Source organism: Rhinolophus ferrumequinum, chromosome 14 (genome assembly GCF_004115265.2).
Source record: "Rhinolophus ferrumequinum isolate MPI-CBG mRhiFer1 chromosome 14, mRhiFer1_v1.p, whole genome shotgun sequence".
NCBI lineage: Eukaryota > Metazoa > Chordata > Mammalia > Chiroptera > Rhinolophidae > Rhinolophus > Rhinolophus ferrumequinum.
Genome location: NC_046297.1, coordinates 55,645,299 through 55,667,672, shown reverse-complemented (window position 1 = coordinate 55,667,672; position 22,374 = coordinate 55,645,299). Strand labels below are relative to the sequence as shown.

The following is a 22,374-nucleotide window of genomic DNA, read 5'->3' as shown; positions in this document are numbered from 1 at the left end:
TGGAGGAAAATGAATTCTTCACCACTGATAGCTTGAGAAGCACTGTTGTGAAAGATTTTCATAGACCCGTTTTAGCTAATAGCATCTTCCTATAACCAGAGTCTTATGATATTTAATAGAACCATATCTAAATAGTACTGTGGTCACTAAATACCACTAAATTTACTTTTTAATTTTAATTTTAACTTTAATGGTACAACAGTTTAGTAATTTCAATGTTTCTTTATCTGTGAGCTAGTAAAATTGCAGGTTGCAACCTGCGAGCATTCTCTATGAACTCCGCTTTCTAAAGGAGGGTGAAAAATGGTAGATGGCATAGTTCTGCAATTTAAACTGCTTTGTCCCTGATCGTTTTAACGGGGCTTTGAATGGATCCTTTTTATGTGTATTACAGGGACAGTGGGAAACTTGCTGCTTTTCCTGGTGAAGATTTATTGCCATCAGTTTGCACAAAGTTTGAATTGATATTTTGCTGATTTGTAATTGGCTTAGGTTAGGCTTCTCTTAACCAGATCTCTCTGCTTGTTGAAAACCACTCTATGTATGCAGAAATTAACCTCTTTTACCTTGATGGTGTGTACATATGCAAGTTTTCTGGCAGTTTGTATATGCCTGTGCAGTGACACCTGTGAATGGAGTAGAAGAGTAACTGTATCAACAAGAGATTAGAATTTAACGTCAGCAGGTGCTCAAGTTTATAGTGTGTGGATTTTTTTCTTTTTCTCCTTTCAAAGCCACTACATACATATTTTTAACATATCCAAAAGAACAGGCTAAAATTGAGATATATCCACATTACTCTGTTAACTCAGTAGCAATGTCAAAAAAAGGAAATTACATTAGTTTGTTCTTTGTGAAATTCCATGCAATAAATTGCAGTGATTGCTGTATTTTAAGTTCTTTCCTCTTAAAAATTTCTTGATTAGATATTTTTGAATTAAAAACAAGTAGATGGTTACTGTACCAAAGATTCATAAGAGAATCTTCATAATAGAATCTTTGTAACAAAGAATCATAAAAGAAAATGTATGTCCTTCCACACCATTCTTGTGCATACAAACATAAAAGTGTAACTAACCATGTATATAATAGGTTTTTATTACTATCACTTTTTAAAGCTCTTTCTAACCCCTTTGTCCTGGGCCTTTTTGGAAATCTGATGAATGTCTCAGACCTTTTCTCCCTCCCCCAGGAAAATGTCTTTCAGTACGTAGACATAAAATAGTGCATATGATTTTAGGAGGTTCTTCGATCTCTTCAAGTTTGTCTGTGGCCTTCAGGTTTGAATGTTCGCCGTTAGTACTCCTACACTTTGAGAAGTACACTTGTTAAAGTAGAACTTGAGGAAATGTGTTTTTTTTTTTTTTTAACTGTCTTTTTTGGCAGGGGATGGTTAAACATTTATCCATTTTCTGGTGAATTAATTTTACATAGCAGATTTTTCTAGGTACCTGAAATTATCTATTAATTATGTGATTAATCTCATTAAATTCTGAAATACTTTAACATAACAGAAAAATTCTAAATGCTACACTTCTTTGACTTCTAAAACAATCCAGTTTAATTTATTTTTGATTACCTAGGCCTGTTATAAACTTGAGTTATTATAAACTTGAATTTGTGTATAGATATATAAAATATATATTACACATAATGCAGGGATATAGTGGTGATTCTTAACCTAGTTCCTCATAGCATTTCGAGGGCTCTTTGAACTCTGAAGTTGAGAGTAAAATTGGGAGTGGGTGCACATATGAATTGTTTCTTTATCAGACAGGCTTTAGAACGTGTATAGTTTTTTTAAAGTTAAAGTATTAATGTATATACAGTAAAATCCACCCATTTTCATTGTACAGTATGATGAGCTTTAGTAGTTGTAAACAATTGTATAATTGCTGCCACATCACGATGTAAAATAAAATAGTTGCCTCATCCTAAAGACTGAAGGTTCCCTTCTTCAGTCAGTGTCCTCCCCCTCGTCTTGGTCCCAGGCGACCGCTTAGCAGAATTAGTACCTAGCATTTTCTAGAATGAGTACATAGCATTTTGTTTGACTTTGTTCACTTAGTATAATGTTTCAGCGATTCCTCCTTATTGTTCTATTGGCATTTTGTTCCTGTTTATTGCTGAGTAGTAGTCCATAGAGTGGACATACTATAATTTGTTCCTCCATCTACATTTGGTGGACCTTTGAGTTGCTTTCAGTTTTGGGCTTATGAATAATGCTACTATGAACATTAGTGAATATATTTTTGTGCGGATACATTTTCATTTCTCTTGGGTTAATTCCTAGGAATAGGAATTTGGGTCTCGCAGTAAGTTTATATTTAACTATAAGATACTGCAGCTATTATTTTCTACCTTTTACCAACAATTTCATAGAGCTCTAGTGTTTTTGGAAAGGTGTCAGTTTCTACTTACTGACTCAGACGCTTCAAGATCCCCTGACCCAGCACAGAGACTGGGTTGCATCCCAGCTCCTAGCTCTTGGGAGTTATATCTGGGTCTCATGTTCTTTGCCTATCTCTGCATTCACTCACAGGGTAATGCTTGGGTTGTGAGTTTCCTCTTCTAGCGTGGTTGGCTCTTTAAACGTTTTAGAAATGCGATTTATTCAACATTTCCACATGTACACAAGAGTAGAAGGAGGTAAGGTATTTCAAAATGGTGTATTGCAGGGCCCGAGAGAATCTGAAAACAAAAAATGGGAGGAAACACCCTGCCCGTCCCCCATATGCCTGTATATGAAGCCCAGACCAGATCAGTTATCTCTTGAGTTTCAGAGGTTGGGTTCAGACATCAGAGTTTTTTTCTTTTTTTAAAATTCTGGTGGCTCTACTATGTAGCCAGGGTAAGACTCCTCTTCTTCATTTGTTTAAAACAAGCTCCCCAGCTCATTTTGATAAGCCAAGAACAAATGATATAGAACTCCTGAGTACGTGGTATCATTTGTGACACTTGTAAACAAAATATAATATTGGAGCATGTTTTTGTTTTGGAGAGCTATTCAGTTTTCCATGTATCTGTTTTTAAAACTAAGAACAGAGAGCCTGACATCAATAAATAGGATTAATTAAAACTATATCAGCACTGTTTTATAGACAGAGGCATAAGGTTGGTTGGAGGGAGAAAAAAAATGAAGGAGCATGACTGAAACAGGACTTCTGTGGTGGAACATTTCCATCTTGTGGCTTGTGAGAATAGTGCTGGTAAGGATTCCAGGCTGTATTGCACTCTTGCAACTCATGGCGGTTACCTGTTGATGCTACTTCTAGTGATTGGGGCACAAAAAGTTTGGCCTCCAGCACCATTCCCTTATATTCTTTTGTTGCCTTGACCTGTCACTCTACACTGCCCTTCTACTCCATGCCCTGAAGCCCTGCTTCTGCAGCCTAGATACAGGGACTTCCTTCCACCGGAGCTGTTGGCACTGCCTTCTCCTTGTTAATTACAAACACCTATGGAACACCTACAGTTACTCAAAGTTATTTTGAAGTAATTAAAAGTATGTTGGAGTCAGAAGTCAGATCTCACCTCCCTGATTTAATAGTTCTGTGTCAAATTATCTGTTTCCTCATCTGTCAATAAATGGGAAAATCGTATTGCTGACGTCATAGACTGGTTTTGAGGATTAAAAGAGTCGTTGCATGTAAGACACTTAGTGGAGTGCTTGATGTATCGTAAGCGATCGGGAAATGTTTACCATTCGTTACTTCAGGAAATATATTTTGAGTACGTTTATTTTATGTACTAGTCCTTGTTAGGTGTTGAAGATGTGATGAGTAAAACGTCCCTTTATTTTTATAAGAATATTTAAGAGGGGAGACTGAGCAGAATGTCAATTCTGTGTCAAATATAAATACCAATAATCTATGGAATGTTTTTATATATACAGTAAATTCCGGGTTATTTCCATAGAATAACAAAAGCCTTGTATGCCAATTAGTTACTGCTGCTCAGGATTTTCCTTTTGACATCTACTCTCTAGTTTGTAATGCAATTCCACTACGTTATTGTTTGAACAAAAGAATTGAGATTTTAGTGTGTATGTAGGAAATAGGAAGGCCGTAAAATGTCAACATGAAGAATGAATGAGTCAGCTTAGTTTTGATAAAAATGGTTTTTTCCTGAACGCTTTATTTCATCAGGTTATATTAAAATGGCAAGATCATAAATATTAGAGGTGGAAATTATTTTAGTGATCACCAAGCCTTTCCTGAAGGGTTTCTATTTTGAACAGACATAAATGCTAGAGAGAATTCATCCTTAAAATGGAAATCTTCTTTTCTGAAGCTATCACCTGTGGTCCTTAGTTTGCCTTTCAAAGTAAGACACATCCTCTAGTGCCTCAGTATTTGGAAAGTGCTTTTCGTGATTGTTCCTACCAGAGAAATTTTAATTCATTGAACTGGTCTTTATCACAGGGTTCTAAGCTTCCTTTCTTATGATTACCCCTTTCTGTGGATGCTTATTCATGTTGATTGACTTTAGCAGGTAGTTGAAACACTGTGCTTTTACTCTCTCTCAGTTGGGTACTGTTACCGGGACATTTTCTCTTTGGTCATCGTGGAGAACTGCATGTAACAAGTCAGCGATGCTGCAGAGGGAGGTGATTGCTTACTTGGAGCGCCTTGCTTCTGTGGACGCTGTCGGGCAGGCGGATCACGCTGCTGTGCTCTCAGGTTTCATCGGCCCCTCCCCTAATCCCTTTGCAATTCATTTTTGTTAGAGTTAAGGCAGTGTTTCAAGAGAAGATATTTTTGAGCTGTGATACAAATACATAAGTATTTAAATACAATAATTTTTTTCTCATTCCTATTTTCTTTATAAAAGGAACCAAGGTTATCTCGGCTTGGCTGCTCTGTGAAGCTCGGCTGTGACCTCGTCACCAGTAGTTCTCTGCACACATAGGAATCCGCTGTTTAGAAATCAGTTCTAGAATTTGTCTGCAGATCTGCATTAAACTCATATGTTTTCTGACATCTCTTGTTTACTTTGATTTCAACAGTGGTTCGGTGATTTCATTAATAGGGCTAAATATCCAGGCACGCAGACAACCTAGACAAGTTAGTTGATAGAGAGGTGTGTTTCTAGTAATTCTTTATTAGTTTTGTTTATCCCTTCTTTCTCATTCATGTTTCTTCTATTTTTTTCTTTCTTTCTTTTCCCCTCCCCACCACCCCAGTTCAAGCTGTGTCTCACTCTAGTTGTGTAGGACACAGCTCCCTGGCCCGTGTTGGTATTATGAGCCTTGCGCTTCCCCCCGGCTGACGCAGTGGGTCCCTGGCTGCTCACGGCAGCCCACGCTGTCCTCCGGTCCGGCTGCTCACCGCAGCCCAGCTCCAGGTGGAGCCACTGTTCACAGTCTTAGCTGTAGAGGGCACAGCTCACTGGCCCATGTGGGAATCGAACTGGCAACCTTGGGGTTAGGAGCACAGTGCTCCAACCACCTGAGTCACTAGGCCGCCCTTTTCTGTTTTAAGTGTGAAAAGAATTGTCCTTGTTAGAGAGGTACATTGAGTAAGAGTTAAGTAGTTTTCCCTTATTTTTATTAACAAAATCAATAATGTTGATCATTTATTATGTGGCAGACCCTGTGCGAAGTATTTACTATACATTATCTCATTTTTAGTACTGTCAGTCATGCTATAAAACAGCTCCATTTTGCAAATTAGATATCTGAGATTTAGGAAGCGTCGGTAGCTTTTCCAAGGTCATAGCCAGTAGATGCTCGTAGATGCTGGAACTCATACCCATACCCGCGGAACTGTTAAACCTCATTTTGTACCTTTCAAGAAGTGGAGAGGTCTTTGATACAGCGATGTGTAAGGTTTGTGCACTTTCTTCATTTCAGTCTTATCACTTGGTGTTCTTCCACAGTAAGCTCTTTTTTCTGCTGTTTGCTACCCTTAGGAGACCTGGATCTTACCGGAGTAAAACATTTTTGGGTCTATTCAATGCACAGTCTTTGCTTCACATCTATTACTAACCCTTTGCTTTGATTATTGAGTTACTGATACGAAAATCATCTTGTTATTAAAGCTAAAGTATGTGCGCAAATTTTGGAGTTTGACTTGGTTTAAATCTTCGTTCTACCACTTACTTGGATGTTTGACCGTTAGCCATTTATTTAATTACTCTCGACTTCAATTTTCTTACCTGTAAAATGAGTATAGTAATGCTGTTCTTCTAAAGTAATGGTGAGAATTACATGATTCAGCAACACATGTAAAATAATGAGAATATTGCCTGGCACATAATGTTCAATAATTATCACCTGTTGTCACTAACTGTTTATTGATAATTAATTTTTATCAACAATGTATTTGTTTAGAACAAAGCAGTTATCGGTAATATACTAATTATTTTGTTGTTAGGTTTATTTTTCCCCTCTGAAAACTTTTCATTATATTTTGGACTGTGTTGCCCTTGAGTTTTCAGGCCGTGAGCTTATACTAAATACTACTAACTACTGATGAATGCTGTGTGCCCAGCACTATTCAAAACATTTTGCTTGTGTTAAACTCTCGTTGTAGGGATTATTAATGAGAACTGTTACTGTGAACTTTTAAATCAATTGCCTGTTTAACCTGCAGTGTTACCTGTTTATCTTTATGGAAATACTAAAGGATAGAGTAACATAAGAATTGGTGATTCCATTAGAGGTTCTTTGGTGTATGCTTCTGCTTGAGGAAAGTTAGGGAGTGCTGGAGACTTGCTTCGCTGTGTTCCAGTACCAACCAGATCCTTCTCGGGTACATGTTCCTATTGTTGTCTCCTCTGAGGAACGAGATGCGCCGTTCAGGAACCATCCTGAGATGTTGAGAACTTGTCACGGGAACAGTTCTGCTTGCAGGCATTCAGATAATAGAGGTCTTTATTTCTGTGTCTTGTTGATGGTTCTGTCATCTGTGTCGGGAGATTATCTCCTTGTAACAGAGGTTAACAGGGTCGCCGCCTCTATAATAACCTCAGGTTGAAGTGACACATTTGATTTGACCGAGAAAGCCCCTTGACCTGAGGGCAGGAGTGTTGTATGTACGTGTCTCCCGACTCCAGGAGTTTCAGACGTGCATTTAGACTGTGTGAGCTGTATTATCTGCGGAAGGGTAAAGGAAAGGATTTGTAAGAAATGTGATTACTTCTGCTATATAATTTTGTGGTTTTACAAACCCGTGTGGATGGTTTATTTATTTTTTCCTCGAAATTAAGGAAATGTAAATTACAAGCATGATGTTTAAGCTTGCTTCTGTGTAAGCTCACATGTGATATTTTTTTTCTTTTTTAGGTGGTATTAAAGATAATCAAACATTATCAAGAAGAAGGACAAGGAACTGAGGTGGTTCAGGGGGTGCTGCTGGGCCTCGTTGTGGAAGATCGGCTTGAAATCACCAACTGCTTCCCTTTCCCCCAGCACACGGAAGATGATGCCGACTTTGACGAAGGTAAGGCTGCTCTTCTCAGAGGTGTCTCTGCACACAGACGGTGGTTAACCCACCCTCACTGTCCCATTGGATTATCCATGCAGTTCTCACCGTACCCTCGGTGAGATCATCTGTTACTGGGAACCTACCTCGTTAGCCTCGTTCACGTGATGTCTGAGCGTCTTGAAAAACTTGTACCAGTTCTCTGAAAGGAACATTTATATCAGAAACTTCATTCATTTGGCCTTTATTCAGAGTTTGTGTTTCTGATTTTAGTAATTTGGGTGGGCGCTGTACCGGTTAACTTTTCCATTATGAAATCAGCTTGCCAAATAAATTACATTATGAAGGACAGGGATCATCAATTGTGTGTCCAACATCCTTCTATGGTATTTCACTTAGTGTTTATGAAGAGATGAATTGAGCTATCTACTTCAGAAAGAAGACTCTAAGCATTTCAGAAACATTTTATTTTTGTGCCACAGGTGTAATGACTTTGTTAGCAACAGGTAATAGTTAAAAACTCAACAAAGGCCAAGGTCAGTATCCTAAAAGATGAAAACAAAATCTGGTTGAAAATAATTTCTCACTTGTCTGAACTCGCAGGGCTTATACAATTTTATTGTGGTATAAACATATAACATAAAATTTACTACCTTAAGCATTTTTAAGTATAGAGTAGTCTTAACTGTATTCAGGTTGTCGTGCAACAGATTTCTAGAATTTTTCATCTTGTAAAAACTGAAAGTATGTCCATTGACCAACTCCTCTCGTTACCTCCACTCCCAGCTGCTGGCAACCACCATTCTACTTTCTGTTTCTGAGAGTTGGAGTGCTTTAGGTACTTCGTGTATGTGGAATCGTGCAGCATTTGTCTTTTTTGAGACTGACTTATTTCACTTAGGTTAATTGTCCTCAAGGTTCATCCATGTTGTAGTATATGACAAGATTTCTATCTTTTTAAAGGTTAAATATTCTGTTGTGTATATATGCCACATTTTCTTTATCCATTTATCCATTGATGGATATTTTAGATTGTTTCCACCTCTTTGCTATGGTGAATAATGATGCAAATATCTCTTCAAGAACGTATTTTCAGTTTTCTTGGATATATATCCAGAAGTGGGATTTGCTAGATTATATGGTAATTCCGTATTTCACTTTTGGAGGAACCTCCATACAGTTTTCCGTAGTGGCTGCACCAGTTTACATTCCCATCAACAGTACACAAGGGTTCTACTTTCTCCACATTCTAACCAACTCTTGTTATTTTCTGGTGTTTTGATAGTGGCCCTTCTAACAGGTGTAAGGTGATATCTCATTGTGGTTTTCATTTGCATTTCCCTGATAGATAGTGATGTGGAGCATCTTTTCATATGCTTGTTGGCTATTTGTATGACTTTGGAGAAATGTCTGTTTAAGCTCTTTGCTCATTTGTTAGGATTTTTGTTGTTTAGTTGAATGAGTTCTTTATATATTGTGGATATTAATCCTTTGTCATATGTATGGTTTGCAAGTATTTTCTACCATTTTTTAGGTTGCTTTTTCACTTTGTTGTTTCCTTTGCTGCACAAAAGCTTCTTAATTTGATGTAATCCAGCTTGTCTATTTTAGGTTTTGGTGTAATATCCAAGAAATCATTGCCAAGACCCATGTCATGAAGCTTCTTCCTTATATTTTCTTCTAAGAATTTTATGCCAGTACCATACTGTTTTAATTACTGTTGCTTTGTAATATGTTTTGAAATCAAGTGTGAGGCTTCCTGCTTTGTTTTTCTTTTTCAAGATTATTTTTGGCTATTTAGGGTCTTTTGAGATTTCCATATAATTTTAGGATTTTTTGTTTGTTTTGTTTTGTTTTTCTATTTCAACAGAAAATGTTATTGGTATTTTAATAGGGATTGTATCTGTAGATCACTTTGGGTAGTATGGACATTCTAACAATATTAAATCTTCTAGTCCTTGAACACGGGATATCTTTCTATTTATTTATGTCGTCTTTACTTTCTTTCAGCAGTGTTTTGTAGTTGTCAGTGTACAAGTGTTTTGCCTCCTTAAATTCATTCTTAAATATTTCTTTTGATGCTATTATAATTGAGATTTTAAAATTTTATTGTAGTCATTCATTGTTTGTATAACTTCTAATTGGTCACTTTTAATTTGGATAAAATGTTACTAACTCATTCGACCCCAACTTCCTCATAGTACCTTGAACATGTAATAGACACAAAGTGTACTCTTGCTAGGTCAGTACCTTGATACTGCAATTTGGTCCAAAATCATTTTTTCACTAAAGGTACTTAAGGATTTTGAATTTTGAAAAGCTTTTGTGTAGTATATATCTTTTTTTCTTTTCAACTGACCAAGCTCTCCCTGTGTCATCTGAGCTACTGCGATGTTTCACCTGAATTATTGTAATACTGCAGGATTAAGGTTGGGATTTCTCTGCAGTCCATTCTGGCAGTATTAGGATATCTCTGTTTCTCTATTCACCAGCATATCTGGAGATGCTTAATTGTATTTCAGTAATAACTGCTTTAGAGCTGGAAGACAAAGGGGTTGTCAACATAATTTTTTTGGTTTACAAGTGAGGAATCTGAGAGGTTCGTTCGAAGTGACTTCCTCAGTTAGAGGCACAGTGGGAAGTAGAATCCATTCCAGGACAGGTTTTATTGTCACACAGTTTTCTCAGGTAATTAATTTTGTTTTACAAAATTCTCAGTTTAGAATATGAGCAAGAAATAGGTTCAGTGCAATAGGGTAGATGAACAAAACAAGTGTTACTAATTTTAGACCTTGAACATTGGAAGCTCACTTCTCTTACGGACTTGAGGTAATTGACCCGCATACTGTGTCATTAACATACTGTAAGAAACTCATGAAGAAATGTTTTAGCAACACTGAGAGAAGGGGAAATGCTGTTCAATTTAGCATTACATAAGAAAATGCTGGACTTTGTGTACTATATGTACACTGCCCGTCATCGGTTACTGCTCGGCACCGGTGAAGGTTGTATCGGTCCGTTTTCCAGATTAGGAAACTGATGCTCAGGAAGACAGATGACTTGTCCAAAATCATTGAAGTGGGAATTGGGAGAAGAGGGATTGAAATCTGTGGCTGCCAGTTTCCATAGGCCATGGTTTTCCCACTCTGTGGTGTTACTTTCAGACACTTAGTGAAGGGGAAGCCAGTGATTAAAGGCTGCTAAGTGGAGAACATCGTTATTCTGTATCTGAAATCTGCTTTTTGGGTAAAACAACGAAATTGTTTTCTTTGGCTTATCTGTAGAAGTTAGTAGGATTTGCCATTTTCCTTATACATGTGAAAAATCTAAGACAACATTCTGTATTTCTTCATTGCCTTATGTAGTAGTCTTGAATTTTAAGTTCTCTCACCTAATCCATTTGTTTAGCTGAATGGGCATTAGTATTTGTATCAAACCTAGATAAAAGCTAAATTTTCCTACTGTATGGGTATATGGTAGAATCGAATAGTTTTGCATTTCGATTACTTAAGTCATGTGAAAGGCCCATTGTTTTGCTTACTGCTTTTCTGTTATATCATACCTGCTAAAACTAGTGTTTATTCAGGGAAGGATTCGTTGTTGTTGAGCAAGCATGTTTATTTTTTTCATTGATTCTTTCTGCCTTCCTGTGAGAGAAGCACGTGCATTAGCTCCATTTTACAGGTGAGGAAACTGAGGCTCAGAGAGGTGACAACCTTCTCAAGGCTTTGCAAACTCCAAGTGGCTTAGCAGGTCTCTCTGACATCAGGGAGAGGGATCTTTTCTTGTCTTCCCCGTTATGGAAGTAAAATACTCACCAAATATTTTCTAATCTTAGTGATTACATATTTTGAGTTGCTTAGGTTTTTTTTTTTTTTTTAACGTGAAAAACGTTAATTTTTATTTTGGTTTTGATACCTCATGTAAAGTAGAGATTTTAAATCTGTGGTGCAAAAGTAAAATGTTTAAATTAGGGGCTGGCAAACTAGGATCGGTGGACCTGTTTTTGCATGTAAGGTTTTGTTGGAACACTGTCATGCCCATTCATTTATGTAATTTCTGTGGCTGCTTTCCTGGTCCACTGGCATTAGTTGAGTAGTTTTGACAGAAGCCATATGGGCACCCAGCCTGAGTTTTTTAATGTTGGGCCCTTATGAAAGTTTGACTACCCCCTTTTTATGTATAATTTTTCTTCTTATTTTCTCTCTCTCATAAGGTTAAAGAATAAGGTGGTAGTTACCACTTTTCATTATAAATTGATGACTTTTTGTTTGTTGTTTATTTCTTCTAGACGTTCCCCTTAACATTAACTCTGAATCCATAATGTATTGTGGGCAATGTAATGAAAATGCTGATATTATCGGGTGTTTGTTTTGCTGGTGCATCTGGAAAGTATCAAAATACGTACTTTTTGCTTTCATTTTAATGCAGTTTTCCTTTAAGAAACCCCCCACATATTGAATTGTTGCTGTTTAGGGGAACTGTTTGTAGGTAATAGGGTAGAAAGATATGTAATTCATGGTTGCAGACTTGTGACCAGGTATTGTGGAAAGGTAATGGTGTGAGGCCAAAAACTGGGGTCAGAATCCAAGTTCTATACTTAGGATCCATGTGACACTGAATAACTTCACTTCTGAATCCATTTTCTTCTGACATCTTAATATCTTTCATTTAGCACATATTAATTGCTCACTTAGTGCTAGGAACAGCTGAATGATTATTTATGAGATTAACTTTTTGGGTAGTGCTACCTTGGATTATGTTACAGTAGGGTGATGAAAACTAAGACAACTGTTGTGGCATGAAATTTTTCTTGTTTGTTTCTCTCCCTGAATTCACATTTTGTTGCACATATGATAACTCTCCTTTGAGTGGTTCAAATCTTGGTACACTTTTATATTAGATAATTTACTTTATAGTTAAAAGTGGGATAACTTGCTCATGTTGTAGAATATATACTTTTTAAAAATTGAATAGAAAAACTCATATTAAAATTCCCATTAGGGGGCACTATTATCAAGCTTAGGAGAGCTGGAGACTAATTTGTTTTCTCAGACATGCAACCCGAGGCTTGCTAAAAGGGAAAAATATTTTCATCTGATAAGATTCAGATACTGTTTTATACAACTGAATTCCTTAAATATGTTATAAAGTGCACTGAATTAAACACAGATCCAGTAACTCACTGTCTTATTTTTCAGTAGACTAAATCAATTTAATATTGCAGGTGATATAAGAAGCTTACTTTATTCTGCTTCAGAGCCAAATCCATAATTTTCATATTTGGAGAGGGCAGATTTTTTATTTTGGTCTCTTTAAGTCAGTCCAAAGGATGATCCTTGGCTTTCAAATAAGTTTCTTTCAAAATTGAAGCATGGAGACCGAATTGTACTACTGAAATGCACTTAGGGGAATGAAATGATGCCTTATTCAGAGACTATTAATGTGTGTAACATTTATCATTACTGAAGTAATTCCACACATTGAAGTCTCACACACACACACACACACACACACACACACACACAGCTTTTATCTTTTTTGTTCATTTTCAGGTACTTGATAATTGTTTTTTGTTATTCGAGTTTGGTGTTAGAGCAAGAAATACTACTACTATTTACTGAATGCTATACACAATTATTTTGTTATCATTCAGCTTCCAAAAGAAAAGCAGTATTAGTCATAAACAGGCCATTCAAGGACTAAAATATGAATTGGTAAAAATGTAATTAAAATAAAATATATTTAACATAATTTTTCACAGCCTAGGGTACAAAGAGAGTAGGTTTATAAATGTATTTTATATTGGAGAGAATCTCTGCTTAATTACCTGCTTCTTGAAATCTCACCTTCCTTCTCTTTCTTCTTAGTTTGTCTAGCCGTCACACCCAGGGCAAAACTTGAAAACCTAGCCTATGCTTACCGTTTCGGTTTTGTATTGCTTTTGAGTTCAGGAGAATGTTGAGCCAGGAGTGTGAAGAAAGCTTTTTGTACTTTTTTAGATAGATGGGACATTTTGTGAAAAGACATGATGTTTACTTATTATTTTAAATCGTCTTCTATCTGTATGAATAATCAGCGATCGTGGTGATCTGTTCGACAGATTCATTAAAAATATTGTGTTTCTTTTATTGCATTTTAAAAGAGATTTTCTTGGTGGAAACATTGGATATATAGGACAGTTTTGGAGTGGGTTTTGAAACTTATTGGAGAAGTAGAAGCATGTTTGCTTTGTGATCTCAACTCATTAAGTGGCTATATGATAAAATATTTCAAATATCTTGGAAAAAAAATCTCAGTAATTCATTTCAGCTTTTATCCAGCAAAGTACATTGAGTAGGTGGTGAAAAAGATACAAAGATATGAAATCCTGGTTACTGCTTTGAAAGATTTTAAGTGGGAGAGACAAGTGTGTAAATAAAGATTTGTGAAACAAAATTGATGTTAGTCTAGAGTGAAAAAAAAATGATGGGAACACTCGGAAATATTTTGGGAATGACTTCACAGGGGAGATGAAGTTTGACTTTGTAGGTCAGTGACAGTTGCATTTTAAATAATTTTTAAGGAAATTACATCTTGTAAGTTTGTTCTAATTATTCTCATTTCTGGGCCCTCATAAATAACACAAGTATCTCTAGAAATAAAAAAAACAAACTATGTAATATAAATTGAACTTGTCATCATTATTGTTCAGAGATAATTTTGTTCCTTGGCGGCATTTTTCAAATTTTGTTTTGCTGAATTTGTATTCAGGAAGAGAAGTCATTTTTGAGGTCGAGGCTCTTCAGATCTATGAAAAGACTCCTGATAATTTAGTGACATGTTTGTAGAAACTTGGAACCCACGCTTCACTTATCTTTATTTAAAATATTTAATAAATATTTAAATAATGTCTTTAATACATTTTAAGTATCTAACAAAATACTGCATTTTAAATGAAACATTGTGTAGGCAGGTAATTAGAATCTGTACACTGAATTATGGTATAATCCTCCTGGATGCTGATCTCTTTGTAGTGTTTTGAAAATGTTAAACCATTCACATTTATTGATTGAGCGTTGAATATTCAGGGCAGCGAACTTCAGATTATTGCTTACTTAAATTATTTTGATTGCTCAGAAAGCCTATGGTTCGTGATTTGAAACTAACTTAAAAACCTTAAACTTACTTTATGTTTAGCTTTTGGTTTACTAAGATGATTAGAATACGAGAATTAAATTCCAAATATGAGGCATCAACCCCAATATTTTTATGCCTTTTTTGTTCTTTTCAGTTTAGGTGTCAGATTTTAAGTACAAGAGTAGGAGTAAAGTCTAGCTTCATTTTAAAAGCTTGAAAAATATTTTTGCGTTTACTTCATGTTTTAAAATTTAGGATTTTTTCCCCTTCCTTTTAAATGAGTTGAGAAAATTCTGTGCGTGGAAATATATACTACTGAATATGTGGTCAAGGTAAAAGATTTTTCTGCTTAAAGAAATTAAAGCGCTTTACACCGTACCCTCCCTTGGTCCCTAAAGCGTAAGTGCTATGGTTTGGAAAGAAGCCAAGTAAAACCTGTTCAAATTTTGTGCAGACTTAAAGTAATACTTTAAGATTTGAAAATTACAGGTGGATACAGTACTTAAATAGTATTTAAAATTCCTAAGTTTCCCAAGTCTAAAAATGTAATCCTTAAATTACTATTCCCTGTGGTTTAAATTTTAATTAAATAAAAATTGTCTTACTTTTGAACAACAACGTTAGGTATAGATATTTGAATTTATTGCTAAACTTTAAGGCAATAACCATTAAAAATGAACTGTTTTGGCACTAATTAAAATATCAAAAAGCCACCGTTTCAGTGTGTGACCAAAGGTCCTCACTATTTCTGTTTTTCCAAAATTGTCCTGACCAACGCAATTCAAGCTTACTTCCTATCTTGCCCAGAAGTGCTACCCACCCCCCCTCCCCAATTAAATATATTACCTGATTTGCAAGTTTTATGGCTTGATAGATTTATTATAATCAGACTTGATGTTTTAGTGCCAATACTGCTTTCCGAACTGCCCTTTATATTAAAAGAGTGATATCTTAGTCATGCCACTGAAGTGTTCTGTTTGTTTTATATTTATCTCAGTAGGTGAAATTTTCATAGCTCTTGAAACTTGTATCTGAGATTGCTCTTACCAGTTTCAGAGTGGTGTTTTCATACCTTCATTTCTTTTTCATCGTGAGGAGTTTGGCTACTTTTTATCAGTAATTGTTACTGAGTACATTTTCGATGCTTTGTGGTATATTTGAACACAAAGGCAGTGTTTATTTTGAGTTAAGTTAACAACGTGTTGGAGGTTTATGACACAGTCGCGCATCTCCCCGCGACCCTCATCCCTCATCCCTGTTCACTTTCACCCTTTGTTTTCTCTTAACATTTAACCTACAGACACTTTAATATACATCCATCTTTTCTTCCCTGCTTGGTTGGTGAAAGGATCACAAAATTATTCCAGTGGTCTTGTTTCCGTTTTGTAGCATTGGACAGGTAGAGAAATGTTTTGGTGACAAACTACTAATCCCACAGCCAGTAACAGTGGCTGCAAGAGCCCGGCCGCAGAGTCTAGTTGGGGCTCTTTGGACTGGTGGCACGTTGGCATAACCGCAGCAGGCAGCAGAGGCAACAGCAGTCCTTCACTCCCCAAATACCCGTTGTCCTCAAGCCACTGTACCTTCCAGGTCCATCTGTTCCCACTTTACCTTCTCTGCTTTTCTTTCTTATTCCTTTGCTATTTATTCATCAAATCATTATTTTAGTGGAATCTATGTGCCAGGCATTTGCACTGGCCATCGTACCTATGTCTCCACTAAGGCTATTTTCTGAAGTGTTTATTATTTAAAGAATTTAGCTGTTCTAAGGAGTATCTTTGAATAGAAGCATGGGAAGATTTAGCATATTATGTTAGTGAAATCAGATTATTTGTGTAAAGTGAAGATTACGTTGCCATTCAGGTGAATGTGTCCAGAAAATATTTTTGTGTAGTTGGAGAATGAGTTGGGTTTACAAATATATACCTGCAAATCTATGCATCTCAAACATTGCAGTTCAAAGTGATTCCACTGTTTCATAAAATAGTTTTGTTCCTAAAATTTACTTTTAATTTTTTATCTCACCGCGTAGTGACTCCCAAAAGTTTAAAGTTTCTCTGTCAATAATTGAATCTATGAGCACATGTACTCAGTTTTAAAAGTGTACTCAGTTTTATGACCAAGATTCTTTTGATAATGTGAATTACTTCTGCTTAATTCATAGTTTTCTTCCTCATCTTACTCCTACCATTCCCACTACCACTCTCACCCTGGAAACAGAAAAAAACATTAAAAGGACTCAGTGCTAGAAGAGAGTGAAGAATTGTCTGAAGCATGGTGATGTAATATCTCTATGGCCACTAGCCATTTTCTCTGGTGATAAAATGAGGAATGGGATGGTAAAGACAGAACACTGTAAGCCATATGTGCGTTACTTCTCCACTGTTGAGGAGATATTGGACAGCTAACAGCGAGACTCTGATGTTTTGTCACAATCCAGATTTGTACGAGGTGTGATCAGAAAATACAGTGAACGTTTAAATTAAAAAAAAATTATTACTGTGTATAAAAAATTATAATGTGTCTAAAAGACACATTGCCACTAATCCCCCTCAAAATACTCCCCCTCGCTTCGAACACACTTATCCCATCGTTCTTGCCACTTTCTGAAGCAGTTCTGGAAGTCCTGTTTTGTGAGTGTCTTGAGTTATGCTGTTGTGGCTGCCTCAGTGTCCTGAATCGATTCAAAATGTTTACCTTTTTGGTCATTTTGACTTTGGTGGAAAGCCAGAAATCACATGGTACCAAATCCCAGTGAATAAGGTGGATGAAGACACACTGTAATGTTTTTATTTGACAGAAATTGCTGTACCAGAAGCGATGTGTGACACAGAGCCTTTTCGTTGTGATCCCAAAATACAGCGAATGCTGCTGCCCAGTTCATCTAACGGCAAGGCAGGGGTCTTCAGCGTGGGAAGGGGCACATTGAACCTTGGTAACAGTGCGTGACAAGGTTCTGCTTCTTCTGTGCAGTCACTTGGGTATGAGCTATGGTTGAGAGAAGGTGTGTTTTAAAGTGTGCCTTACGTCATCCTCCGTCATGACTACGCTCTGTCACACATCGCTTCTGGTATATGGCAGTTTCTGTCAAAAACATTGTGGTGTGTCCTCATCCACCTTATTCACTGCATCTGGCACCATGTGACTTCTGGCTCTTCCCCAAAGTCAAAATGATTCAGGACATCGAGGCAGCCATGACAGCGCAACGAAAGACTCATGAAAGAGGACTTCCAGACCTGCTTCAGAAAGTGGCAGGAACGATGGGATAAGTGTGTTCGAAGTGAGGGGGAGTATTTTGACGGGGATTAATGGCATTGTTTCTTTTACTGTAATATTTTTTTTTTATTTAAACATTCACCGTATTGTTTGATCACACCTCATATGTCTTTCCATATTATCACCTCAAACTATGAGCAATCTGATAAAAAGTTATAATAGCCAATTTTACATATATGGAAATGATGTGTGTATATGACATGTACCATTATAGCTCTTAGTTGAGAAAATTTCTAAAATCATACACATACACACACACATCTTGCAAATTTTCTGAAAGGCATAAAAGAAAGGAAGGTTAGACTGAGTTCTGGCTAAAGTGCTGGTAAAGTTCTGGCTTACCAGTGACTGTAATCATGGTCTCTCAGCCTCAGTTTTCACATTTGTGGAGTGGATCACAACAGGAACTTTTGTAATTCTTTTAGCAGGTGGGAAACGGAGCCCCAGAGAGACCCAACTCTAAAATTAGTGGCAAATTCTGAACTAGAAACCCCAACATGCCTATCTAAGAGTAATTGAGCACAATTCAGGAGGCTCGTCAGTAATCCCAGTATTTTGTCAGAATCACTGAGTGAGTTATATAAATGCCTGCAATTGTGACTTGTAGGCATGACATGTTTACTTGGTGTTATCATTTACTATCATACAGCTGGAATAAGATGATTGTTGAATTTAACACTGGACTTCAGAAAGTTTCCTAAGTTTGTGTGTGTATATACTAGATATTAAATAAAAATAAAGGGCAATTCTAGTCATCAGGTCAACAGAACTTGAGTGGTGGTTGAATATGTATAGTCAGCTCAGATGTTCTAAACCCATTTAAGCACTACAGGTTAGCACAGCTTCTAGTATTTTGCTACATGGAATGGAGAAACTAATTGACAATATAGATTGATCTGGGTGGGTTCAGGGAGGAAAAATATGTCCTTATTAAATGCCACTAAATGCAATTGCAAAAAGGTTTGAATAGATGGTTTAATTTGACTTAGGAAATCAGTGTCTGACCGATGACAGAAGGAAGACTTTGTGGAATCCATTGCTTTGCAGATGAGGTAAACAGACAAGACTGATACAGCTGTCATGTGAATTTCCTTCTTTACACAGTAGGTTAAGTGGTGTGTTGTTCGGTGCTTCAGTCTGCTGTGATTGCCATCTGCACACGGGGAGTGAACGAGAACAGAGCCTGGAAAGGAGGTGGACCAGTTAGTTGTAAGGAATCTGTGGGAACGTTGGGTACCGCTCATGAAACAGTGAGCAGTTGGTGATTTTCCTTTGTAACCAGTACAACTGGCTGTCTGAAAACTAGAGGTGTGCAAGACATAATAACTCTCACAGTTCACCTTTTTTGGGTATCATGATACCTATAGTAGAGACCAGCTAAGGAAATCCAAGGACAGTAACTATGGTTCATGCTTCCTTTTCTTATTTTCCTCTATTTTTTGATACAATCGTTTTGCTGCTTTAGTGTTTGCCACCAATTTTGAGGTAGATTTCATAATCTGAGCATTTTTACTTTGACTAAATGGAGCCTTTTTGGACACAAATTAAATGACAAAAAAAGTTTTCTGAGAGACATTTAAGTACCTTTTAAAAAAGTCAGTTAAGACCTATAGATGGGAAAATTGCTTCACAGTCGTACATGTAATCCACAGGGAACCATGTGAATGATGGGGAATTGTGTATGGCTTAGAGGAATTCACTGGCAGAGTCCGACCTGTACACCTTTGTCACTGGATAAATCTATTTGAATCTGAGGTTTATAATTTATAAAACAGCTCTTTTTGTGTGCATATGGTTACCTTTTTGAGGTCATCCGGTATCTCCGTAGGAATTAACATAACCTTATATAGGTGACTAACAATACAAAGCCACTGGTTTCTGTGGTTTTACCAACCATGGCTCCAGTTCGAAAACATTTAAAATGAGACCTGCTCTCTCTTTAAAATTTTTTGGGACAAAGAGTTGTCTTATCAGAAAACTTCAGTAACTTAAGCAGATCCATAACTGAGGGGAATTAATAACAGAAAGTTTTTGTTGACACCAGGAAGTAGATTAAATAGTGCAATTGTGGTAATGAGTACCATATATGATAAGCGCGAGCCACCTGGGTTTTATTAGGCTGCTTGATACTTTGATCACAATATTATTTCAAGGCTTGTCTTTTTAAATTGCTAAGTTTTCTTGTCATCTTTGTGATTTAGACCACAATTTCTTTCACTGCAAAGAGATTTTTTAAAAAGAAAGGCTCTGGCCAAGCCAAAAATTCTAGAGAGGTGCAAGTTAACAGCTAATCAAGCCATAGAATGAGAAAATATGTTTAACATAAAATTAAAAACTTTGAAAGTACAGCAGTTGAATATCAAGTTCATTTGATTGTTCTCTTTAGTTGTTTGCTTGGATCATAACTATACTTTTGTTTATCATTGTGGTAGTGGAGCACTATATGGATATTTGGTATAATTCATTTATTTATTGTTTTATGTAAATATATACACGTAACATGCATATTTCATGTTTTGGGAATGTTGCACTGCTATCGCTTTCCCGTCAGCTGGTATTAAGTGGTTTTGATGAACATCTTTGAGAATTTACGGAAAGATTTTGAATACTTCACCCATAATGAATGAATTATACTAATCACAGAATTTAATTTGTTTGATACATTGTCTCTCTTTGTCTTTGAACTTGAAATTTTAGACTTCGCTTAGTCTAAAATAGATGAATAAAATTTTCAGTTATCAAAATCAACAGACTTTCCTTCCACTAATTTTCTTTACTATAGAAGTAGTGTTTTATAGGTATTTAATGGTATCTTTGTTATGCATTTAAGCAAATGTTTTGGCTTGGGAAAATAAATATTCAGGCTTGGGCAAATAAATTGTCATTTTGACTAATAAAGGGAGGATGAGAGATTTGGTAATTTTAAGATGTTGTTGTCCTTAGCATAATAGTGACGATCATCATCATTAAATGCCATTTTGAAAATTTATATGTAAAGTGCTCTGTACATTTATTCACATGCTCATTAATTTTCACTGTTTTGATTTTTGAGTAGTCTTACAACTGTTGTGATTTGGCTTGATGTTTCCATGTCCCAGTGTAACTTTTTAGACTGGTTAAGGGCTAACTTAAGATGGGCTTCTTTTAATATATCTAATTTGCCCGTGGCAGTGAAAGGAGTATATGGAAATGACAATCAACAGCCTTTTTGTTTTTCCTGATAGGACAAAGGAGAAAAGTATTAAAAATAGGAAAAGATTTGAACATTGGAAAGAGCGCTTACCAAGAGTTTGTAACATTTTTATTTTTGGAAAATAGGGTAGTACTTTAAGTTTTAGAGATATGTGCCTCAATGATTCAGGAAAAATAAACTCATATAAAAGGCAGAGGCATAGATTTAGAAATAAGCATGTGGTAAAAGCATAGAAAAATGAGAAGATGTGTCAGTGAGAGCAAAGACTTAGTTTGGAGGAATGGCCTGAATTGATACTAAATAGGGTCAGATTGTGGAAAAAAAGCTTAGACTTAAAGCAGTTATCCTAGGTTCCCTAGCAGAGGTGAGATAGTATGAAATCAATATTTTGTGGCTAGAGGCAGGAAAAACAGACGAATTAATGAGCCTTTGAGTGAAATATAGGCAGTAGCAGTAAGAATGGAAAGGTGAATGCGAGAGAGAGAGAGAGAGAGAGAGAGAGAGAGAGAGAGAGAGAGAGAGAGAGAGAGAGAGAGAGATGGCAGAAATGACAGAAGATTGAGTCCAGGAGTATACACACATTTTGAGGGTTTGACTTCATGTATCAAATAACTTTAATATCTGGCGTTCTAGAATAATTAAGTTCTGGTTTGTCATCCCTTTTCCTCTTGAATCCTTTGTGAAAAGCACCTGTTCTGTGATAATGATATGTATGGCAGAGCAGATGGGTTAGCTGTTGCTAACCACCAGAGGGATTCCTGCACTTGGAACAATACCAGATTTACTAAAATATCAAATGTGTAAGATTTTGCAATATAGGGAGCTGCTTGGGCCATTTTGAAAGTACATAGGTTGTTTGGAATAGTCAGTGTGGATGTAGATGTGAACTGGTATTTTTAGGGCTCTTAAGAGAGGATTAGTCTATGTTGTAAAGCTCCCAAGGACAGAACTACTACAAGTAGAAATGAGTGAGTCAGTCTCCTTTACTCTTTTAACAGAATCATCCATTCACGGCATGAGATTCCTTAGTCTGTTGTTCCTGTCTTAAAGGATGAGTTTTGCAACTTGTTGGATTCATTCATCCATTTAACAGATATTTGCCAGCTATCTCAGGAACTTTGCCAGATATTGAGGGATCACATGATGAACAAGTGGAGGAGAGAGAGACGATAGACAGTTAAACAAATCAGATATTTACAAATTGTGCTAAGTACTGTGGCAGAAACGACCAGATGCTTTAACGGGCGGTGCCCCACCTTACAGGTCCTTTCAGAGAGTCCCAGGAACGGGAGTATTCTGAGCTAAAGGATAAAGTATATTCCGTTGAAGTGAAAGATAAAAAAGGTAGCTGTGTGAAAA

The 22,374-nt window shown here is 36.5% G+C and overlaps 1 protein-coding gene across 1 annotated transcript in view; it reads left to right on the top strand.

Annotated features, from left to right (window-relative positions):
- EIF3H (eukaryotic translation initiation factor 3 subunit H) overlaps nt 1–22,374 on the top strand; it is a 90,116-nt gene that overhangs the window by 12,133 nt on the left and 55,609 nt on the right. The window contains exon 2 of the mRNA XM_033126946.1: nt 7,289–7,445. Within this exon, the coding sequence (XP_032982837.1) occupies nt 7,289–7,445 (157 nt within the window). The remainder of the gene's footprint in view (nt 1–7,288; nt 7,446–22,374) is intronic.